Source organism: Neomonachus schauinslandi, chromosome 1 (genome assembly GCF_002201575.2).
Source record: "Neomonachus schauinslandi chromosome 1, ASM220157v2, whole genome shotgun sequence".
Lineage (NCBI taxonomy): Eukaryota > Metazoa > Chordata > Mammalia > Carnivora > Phocidae > Neomonachus > Neomonachus schauinslandi.
In genome coordinates, this window is record NC_058403.1 from 160,347,180 (window position 1) to 160,356,878 (window position 9,699).

At 37.8% G+C, this 9,699-nt stretch overlaps 1 protein-coding gene across 1 annotated transcript; it reads right to left on the reverse strand.

Annotated features, from left to right (window-relative positions):
• Positions 1-7,904: 7,904 nt before the first annotated feature.
• Positions 7,905-9,438, reverse strand: LOC110585108 (non-histone chromosomal protein HMG-14-like). The gene is made up of 2 exons (XM_044912709.1): positions 9,424-9,438; positions 7,905-8,183 (listed from the first exon to the last, which is right to left on the reverse strand). The coding sequence occupies exons 1-2, from the start codon at positions 9,436-9,438 to the stop codon at positions 7,905-7,907; spliced, it is 294 nt and encodes a 97-aa protein (XP_044768644.1).
• Positions 9,439-9,699: the final 261 nt, after the last annotated feature.

Consider the following 9,699-nt stretch of genomic DNA (forward strand, 5'->3'; position numbering starts at 1 on the left):
CTGAGCTGAAACCAAGAGTCATCCATGTGCCCCCAATATGGTTAATTTTTAAAAAGGGATAGTTGAGAATTTGTAACTATAGCAGGAGAAGATTGAATCATACCTAATAATAGCATTAGTTTTGCTTTTCATTTATGAAATAAATGGATTTTTGAAAGGGCTTCACTATTTTTTAAGCATTTAAAATTTCCCTCTATAGCTGGAAATAATAAAACACACAAACATCCAGACTTAGTGTTTCTTCATATTGCCTACATGAAATAAAGACACTTTTTAACTCAATGTTTTGAGTCAGAAAGATTTAGGAGTTAACTCGTTGGAGCATTTTGAGTTACTTACTGGTTGGCAGAAAGAGCCCATTCATTCACCCAAACTGTAAGTTGAGTGTATGTTTACGCAGTGGGAGGGTGGTGGCTTCACAGATCTTGGCAAGGCATTTTCCTGGGCCCCAGGCTGTCTAAGGGGCTCTCAGCCATCAGATCCTCTTTGAATAGGAAGGTCCTGTCACCACAGAGAAAATAGCCAGATTCTTACGACCCCATTATTCTTTTATCAGCAGGGCTTGCATCACCATTGGAGAAAACAACTCTTCCATATAAGGGAATGTTTAAAAACATATGGCTCTCCCGGTTCTTGAATAGAACTCCGTACTGGCAAAGCTACATCCTCAAGTGGGAAAAAACAAAGTCATTGCTCAGGTTTCAGGTTTCCAGTGTCCTCAGAAGACCAACTCATTACATTAAATTCTGTTATTCTGCCCTCGTACAAACTGGACATTTAAGTTTTAATTTTCTTGTCGAAGTGAAGTACAAATACATAGACTTGAAAGTTGGCCAATACTATGTTCGGCTTGAAATAGGAAACAGCAAGCTCCTGAACCACCCTTACCCTTCCTTATCCCCAAGTCTCCCTCTCTAAATTTGATTTCTTCTGGTATTTAACTCCTTATTTCTAAAAATAACCTTCCCCTGCCCTTTTTTGTTTTTTAAATCAGTGTTAGACATTGTCCTTTTGGGGGGGAAGAAGTGTTGTGTTTTGTTTTGTAGTAAAATACCAAATTCACCATTATAACCATTTTTAAATGTCTGGTTCTGTGGTGGTAAGTTCACATTCACATTATTCAGCAGCCATCACCACCATCCATCTCCAGAACTTTTCAAATTCCCAAACTGAAACTCTGTACTCCTTAACATTAACTGCCATTCCTCTTCCCCTCTGCCTCAGCAACCACCATTTTTTTCTCTATGAATTGGACTACTGTAGGTACCTCATATAAGTGGAATCATAATATCTGTCCTTTTTGATAGGCTTATTTCATTTAGTATAATATCCTCAAGGTTCATTAATGCTGTAGCATATATTAGAATTTTCCTCCTTTTTAGGGATGCCTAACTGGCTCGGTTAGTAGAGCATGCATCTCTTAATCTCAGGGCCGTGAGTTCATGCCCAATATTGGGGATAGAGCTTACTTAAAAAAAAAAAAAAATACATACATATATATATATATCTCTTCCTTTTTTAAAAAAAGGCCAAAAAATATTCCATTGTGTATATGTTACATTTTGTTATCAGTTCATCTGTCCATGGACACTTGTGTTGCTTCCACCTCTAGGCTACTAAGAACAATGCAGCTATGAATATGGGTGTATGGGTGTACAAATACCTCTTCAAATCCATGATTTCAGTTTGGGGGGTATATACCCAGAAGTGGAATTGCTGGATCATATGGTAATTCTATGTTTAATTTGTTGAAGAACCACCATACTATTTTCCTTAGCAGCTGCACCATTTTATATTTCTGTCAGCAGTGCACAAGGGTTCCGATTTCTCCCCATTCTCCCAAACACCTGCTATTTTCTGCTTTCTTTTTTATAATTGCCACCCCAGGGAAGTATGAAATGATATTTCATTTTGGTTTTGATTTACATTTCCCACATAATCAGTGATGTTGAACAGTTTTTCATGTGCTTATTGACCATTTGTATATCAGTTTTAGAGATCCTCTTTATTCAAGACCTTTGCCCATTTTTTAATTGAGTAGTTTTATTCTTATTAAGTTGTGGGAGTTCTTTACATATTCTGGATAGTAAAGTTCATCAGACATAAGCTTTATAAATATTTTCTCCCATTTTGTGGGTTGTGTATTCACTCTCTTGATAGTGCCGTTTGAAGCAAAAAAAAAGTTTTTAGTTTTGATGAAGTTCATTCATTTTTTTTCTTTTGCTACCTGTGCCTTTGGGGCCATATCCATGAAATCACTGCCAAAATCATTGTCATGCTTTTCCCCTGTATTTTCTTCTAACAGTTTCATAGTTTTGGCTCTTATGTTTTAGGTTTATGATCCATTCATATATGGAATAGCATAAGGGGCCAACTTCATTCTTTTGCATGTGGATATCCAGTTTTCTTGGCACCATTTGTTGAAAAAACTGTCCTTTCCCCCACTGAATGGTCTTAGCCTCCTTTTTGAAAATCATATGACACATATGCAAGGATTTATTTCTGGGTTCTCTATTTTTTTTAATTATGGTAAAAGCCATATAAAATTTACCATCTTAACCATTTTTAAGTATACACAGTAAAGTACATTCACATTGTTGTGCAGTGGGTCTCCACAACTTTTTTATTTTGTAAAACTTAAACTCTGTATCCACTAAACAATTACCCATTTTCCTCTCTTCCCAGCCCCTGGCAACCATCATTCTTTCTATGAATCTGACTACTTTTTATACTTCATATATATGGAGTGGAATCATAAAGAACTTCATATATATGGAGTGGAATCATAAAGAACTTATCTTTTTGTGACTGGCTTAGTTTTAGCATAATATCCTCAAGGTTCTGAAGTCAATTCTGTTCCACTAGTCAGTATTTTGTTTTTATCCCACTACCATACAGATTTGATTATTGTAGCTTTGCATTAAGTTTTGAAATCAGGAAGGGTGAGACATCGAACTTTGTTCTAATTTTTTGAGATTCTTTTAGCTATTTTTGGGTCCCTTGACATTCCATATGAAAGTTAGGGTGTTTTCTATAAAAAACATTGTTGGGATTTGAATCCCTAGGGATTACATTGAATCTGTTAGATGGCTTTGGGTAGTATTGACATCTTAAAAATATTAAATCTTCCAATACATGAACATAGTATGTCTTCCATTTATTTATGTATTTAATTTCTTTCAGCTGTGTTTGTAGTTTTCAGTGTTTAAGTCTTTTACTTCCTTTGGGTAAGTTTATTTTTAAGCATTTTATTTTTGTGCTATTGTAAATGGAATTGTTTTCTTAATTTCCTTTTATCATGTTCATTGTTAATGTATAGAAATGTAACTGATTTTTATGTGTTGATTTTGTATCCTGCGACTTTAATGAATTGTTTATTAGTTCTAACAGTTTGTCCGTGTGTGTGTGTGTGTGTGTGTGTGTGTGTAATCTTTAGGATTTTCTATATGGAAGATCATATCATATGTGAATAGAGATAATTGTACTTGTTTTTTTCCAGTGTGGGTGCCTTTTGCTATTTTTCTTGCCTAACTGCTCTGGCCAGAACTTCCAATATAATTTAGTGGAAGTGAGGGAGGGCATACTTGTCTTCCTGACCTTAGAGGAAAATTTTTCAGTGTTTCATCACAGAATATTGTATTAGCTGTGGGGTTTTGTTTTCTTTTTTTTTTCACATTTGATCTTTATTATGTTAAGATAGTTTCCTTCTAGGGGCACCTGGGTGGCTCAGTCATTGGGCGTCTGCCTTCTGCTTGGGTCATGATCCCGGGGTCTTGGGATTGAGCCCTGCATCAGGCTCCCTGCTCCGCGGGAGGCCTGCTTCTCCCTCTCCCACTCCCCCTGCTTGTGTTCACTCTCTCACTGTGTCTCTCTTTGTCAAATGAATAAATAAAATCTTTAAAAAAAAAAAAAAGATAGTTTCCTTCTATTCCTGCTTTGCTGAATGTTTTTGTGAAGGAGTGTTGAATTTTGTCAAACGCGGTTTCTCCATTAACTGAGATTATCTTGTGTTTTTTCCCTTTCATCCTGTTAATGCAGTATATTGCATTGATTAATTTTTGTATGTCATACCATCCTTGCATTGCAGGAATAAGTCCCATTTGGTCATGACGTGCAGTATTTTTACCATGCTGCTGATAATCAGTTTGCTACTGTTTTGTTGAGGAATTTTCATTGGTATTCATAAGGGACACTGGGCTGTAGTTTTCTTTTCTTGTAGTGTCTAATGCTAGCCTCATAGAATGAGTTTGGGAGTATTCCTTCCTCTTCAGTTTTTTGGAAGACTTTGAGAAGGATTATTGTTAATTCTACTTTAAATGTTTGCTAGAATTCACCAGGACTGGTCCAGGGCTTGTTTATGTTACTTATTTTATTTTTATTTATTTATTTTTTGAGAAGGGTGTTGATTAATAATGATTCATTCTTCTAATTAGTTATAGGTCTGTTGAGATTTTCTATTTCTTCATGATTAAAAGTTGGTAGGGTTGTATGGTTGTTGGAATTTGTCCATTTCATCCAGGTTGCCCAGTTTGTTGGCATGCAGTTATTCATAGTACTCATTTATAATCCATTTTATTTCTGCAAAATCAGTAGTAATGTTTGCACTTTCATTTCCAAGATTAGATATTTTTTGGCTTACTATTATGGATGAAGAAATTTTAGTTTTCATTCAGCACCTCCCATTTCCATCTCTCCTCCCTTCATTCTCTCATTAAATTATATCCTCTTTGCATTAATTAACGTTCTGTTACCCAGTTATGACACTTAGTACAAATACTTCCTAGTGTCTCCAGTATTGTAAAAAGTATAAAATTGTAAAACCCTATTTTCCATACAAATACATCAGAGGAATTTTCAGTTTCCTCTTTTTTTTTTTTCCATGAAAACATTCCTTCTAAAGCCCTCTGATCTCCTGCTCCAGTCCTTACTGATTGCTTTTTGGGCCTGCTGCACAGCTGTCATTCTTGACTTCTCTCTCGTTTGGAGTCTTTGTTTCCTTGAGTCCATGTTTTTTTCCTTAAAAAAGAAAAATGGGGGCGCCTGGGTGGCTCAGTCGTTAAGCGTCTGCCTTCGGCTCAGGTCATGATCCCAGGGTCCCGGAATCGAGCCCCACATTGAGCTCTCTGCTTGGCGGGAAGCCTGCTTCTCCCTCTCCCACTCCCCCTGCTTGTGTTCCCTTTCTCTCTGTCAAATAAATAAAATCTTAAAAAATAATAATAATAATTAAATAAAAATGGAAGTAACATGCTTCAAAAGCTTCCTAGGAAAGGGTACATCAGAGGTGAATTTTTTTTATTTTTTTTTATTTTTTTCATTTTATTTATTTGAGAGAGAGCACAAGCAGGGGGAGGCAGAGAGAGAGAGTGAGAAGCAGACTCCCCGCTGAGCAGGGAGCCCAATGCGGGGCTGGATCCCAGGACCCTGAGATCATGACCTGAGCTGAAGGCTGACACTTAACTGACTGAGCCACCCAGGCACCCCGGTGAATTCTTTTTAGATCTTACACAGTTGACCCTTGAACACCATGGGTTTGAACTGCTTAAGTCCACTTATATGCAGATTTTTTCAGTAAATACAGTGCTATAAATGTATTTTCTCTGAATTTTTTTTACATTTTTTAAGTTTTCGCTTTGTTTTGTTTTTTAAGTAATCTCTACACCCAACGTGGGGCTCAAACTCCCGACTCCAAAGATCAAGAGTTACATGCTTTTCCAGCTGAACCAGCCAGGCACCCCCTTCCTTATGACTTTCTTAATAACATGTTCTTTTTTCTAGCTTACTTTTTTGTAAGAATAGAATATATAATACATAAAACATACAAAATATGGGGCGCCTGGGTGGCTCAGTCAGTTAAGTGTCTGCCTTCAGCTCAGGTCGTGATCCCGGGATCCTGGGATCGATCCCCACATTGATCACCTCATCAGGCTCCCTGCTCAATGGGGAGTCTGCTTCTCCCTCTCCCTCTGCCCCTCCCCCTGCTCTCTCTCTCTCTCTCTCAAATAAATAAAAATCTTTGAAAAAAATATGTGTTAATCAACTTTATGTTATCAGTGAGGCTTTGGGTCAGCTGTAGGCTATTAGTAATTAAGTTTTGGGGGAGCCAAAATTATACGTAGATTTTCAACTACACACAGAGTTGATGCCCCTAACTCATATGCAAGGGTCAGCTATATATCTAAACATGTCTTTATTTACACCCACATGTTTAATAGTTAGACTAAGAATAGAAATCTAAGTTTTTAGAAAATAATTTTACCTCAGAATTTGAGGCATCATTTTATTGTCTTCCAGCATGGAGTGTTGGTTTTGAAAAGGCTATTTGTACTCTTGATCTTGTAGGTGACCTTCCCTCTCTCTCTCTCCCTCTGTTTCTCTCTGTTTCTTTCTCTTTCATTCTCCCTCCTTTTATACTTCCCTCTACCCCTATTGTTAATATTTTTTCTTCATCCCTGTTCTGAAATTTCACATTATCTCTTGATATAGTTACTCTTTCATATATTGTACTGGTACTCAGAAAGTCTCTTCAAATCTAGGAAATTGTTGTATACTAGTTCTCTGATAATTTCTTCCCTCAGTATTTTTCTAGTCTCTTTCCAGAACTAATTAATTGGATTTTGGATCTCTTGAACTAACCTTTTCAATTACTCATCTTTTCTCTCCTATTTCCAACTCTGTCTACTTCAGGGATAGTTCCTGATTTATATCTGTCTTCGGCCTTTAGCAATTGCGTGAGTATATCATTTAATCTTGCTTTGCCAATTTCTCCACCGGTCAAATGGGGTTAATGTTTATATTTACTTTATAGAGGATCACTGTGAGAATTAAATGAGTTAATGCATATAAAGCATGGCACGTAGCAAATAATACCTTGTGGCAAAGAGTAAACACCCCAACTCCTGCTGCTGCTGCTGGTGTACTGTTCTTTAAACACTTTTTTCGTTTTGTTTTGAGCATCAGCACTCAGACATTTCAATTTGTACACAATTCTTGAGATATGTACTGAATATTTAAAAAGCCAAGTAGTTGTGGTTCTTTTCTAAGTAGTTATTCCAGCTTAAAATTTGAAAGTAAATTTTCCTTACAAGTTATCAATTACCAGTATCTTCAAATATTGATATTACATGATAAGTCCCATTAATTAACAATTTAATGTCATATACATACATTTTCAATCTTTCACAGCGCATTAACAAAGTTACTAGGAAAACTGGACTAGCACTACCCAAAGATGTTTCAGAGTGCAAGCAGTTCTGACAAGGACAGCCAAGATCAAGGAGTGTTCTTTAGAAAACAGTTCTACTAAAAACAACATGGGGAACAGAAGTAAGTTAAAATGTTCAAGGCATAGTAAATGTACAAGTGTGACTCCAAATTGCCGTTTAGTGTGTTCTGTATAATAGGATATAAAAACTACTTCCCATCTATGGAATGTTAAGCTGGCACTTAAGATAAAGTGTTACACATTCAATATCTCACTGTTTTCAGGCTGTACCAAAAAAATAAACAACCAGCAAATGATTTTACCTAAAAAAAAAAAAAGTCATTTACACTTTAAAAATGGGATGAGGTGGGATTCCTTTCCTAAAAGCATTACTAGAGGGGCGCCTGGGTGGCTCAGTCGTTAAGTGTCTGCCTTCAGCTCAGGTCATGATCCCAGGGTCCTGGGATGGAGCCCCGCATTCGGCTCCCTGCTTGGCGGGAAGCCTGCTTCTCCCTTCCCCCCTCCCCCTGCTTCTGTTCCCTCTCTCGCTGTGTCTCTGTCAAATAAATAAATCTTCAAAAAAAAAAAAAAAGCATTACTAGAGCTACTGAAAACATTTGTATCTACAAAATAGTTGATAAAAATATTCCTCTGGGTTGTACAGGAAGGGAGATGGACCCCTGATAAGACAGGTTATATGATATTAATCAAACTTAGCCTCTTTCTCTCCTGCTTCTTCAGAGGCTGGACTCTCTTCATTCTTAGTTTCTCTGTTTTCTACGGGAAAACCGTCTTTAGTTTCCTGGTGAACTACTCCCTTTGCTCCCCTTTCCCCTTGGTGCACTTTTTTCGTCTGAACATTTATGGTTTCCTGCCCTTCTGGCTTCATTTCCACTGCAGGTTTAGCTGACAACCTCCTGGATCTCCTGGGCTCCCCTGACTCCACCCCTTCAGAGTAGCTGACCTTCTTCCTTTGGGCTTCCTGGAGGTCAGGGGTGAACCAGACAGAGCCTTTGCGAGGCTGGGCCGCCAGAGTGGCTGTAACCCACCGCAGGGGTGGGGGTAGAACCAGATGGAACTGTATGGCAGCTTTTTATTGTCTCTTTTTGCTCTTTCTAGTTTTCCTTTTCTTTTACATAGTTGCTGTGTTATCCAAGTTCTTTTGTTTCTTTTAGTTTCTTTCATAGGAAGCTTTCCTCAAATGATTAATGATCCTTGTTTTTGGTTCACATTTAAGAATGAAGCACTTACAATTGAAAACAAAAAAGTGTTTAAGGCTTGTCAACTAGTTTGGTTTGATTTTACTTTGGGGTGATTACATAGTCACCCACACATTTTGTTTGGAGGGTGCCCCAGATGTCACTATAGGTTTCTTTTCTGAGGCCATTCATTTTTTCTTGTCAAGAATTCTTCAGTTTTGGGGCGCCTGGGGGGCTCAGTTGGTTAAGTGTCTGCCTTCAGCTCAGGTCATGATCCTGGGGTCCTGCCCAGGCATTGGGCTCCCTGCTCAACAAGGAGCCTGCTCCCCCTGCTTGTGCTCGCTCGCTCTCTCTCTGACAAATAAATAAAAATCTTTAAAGAATAAAAAAGAAAAAGAAAAAAGAATTGTTCAGTTTTCTGTCTGAGATATACACCTAATGCCAGTATTTTTTGCAGCTACTGCTGCTGTTGTTTAAAAGGTGTGGCACAAGGAAGGGGGGTTGGAGGTTTACCTTCAATACTTTTACTTAATCTGCCTCTTTGAAAACAAGACAGGGCTCCTTCCTTCGCTGTGAAAATGTGTTTGAGGTCCCTGGGTCTGGGGCCTCTTTGGTTCAACTTATCCACTGACTATATTTCTTCATTCTGCAGTGAATGAGGAGGTGATGCTTTTGCTTATGGTGGTGAGTTCCTGGCTGCACCACAGCCAGTCCCCTAGATTTTAGCCTGTTTCTCAGCCCAGCTTTCTGTGGGACCTAGAATTCTAGTACTGAGCCTTTCTGGGGTCCTGGGGTAGGAATTCATTTTCTACCCCTCTGTAGTCCCTGGAATTCAGCTTTGTTCATTCTGCTGAGTCGGTTTCTTTTGTTTTGTTTTTTTTTTAAAGCCGGGCAAAGTCATAAAGACTTAACTGTACCCATATTTAAGTAGTTGTTACATGGTTATTGAAGAATATAAAGATAGGCCCTGTCACATAAATTGAGAGAAAAAAGTTTTTTTTTAAGATTCCAGCAAATCTGTACCCCATAGTTTAACATTAGGGGTACATAGGAAATTTAATGTTATCATGAGAACGAATTTAGGCAGCTGTTGTTGCATGAAGAGATGTAGAACCACCCAGAGCAATTTTTCAAGAATCCATAAATACTTTCTTGTTAAATATTGGTTTAAAAACTACAGCACCCCCAATCACCCAAAAGTCTAGCACTCAAGCGGACCACCCATTTACAGCATTCTTCTAACACCAGTGGTATTCCAAAAGTGACCAAACTAGGATTAAAACATTCAGCAACTATCTT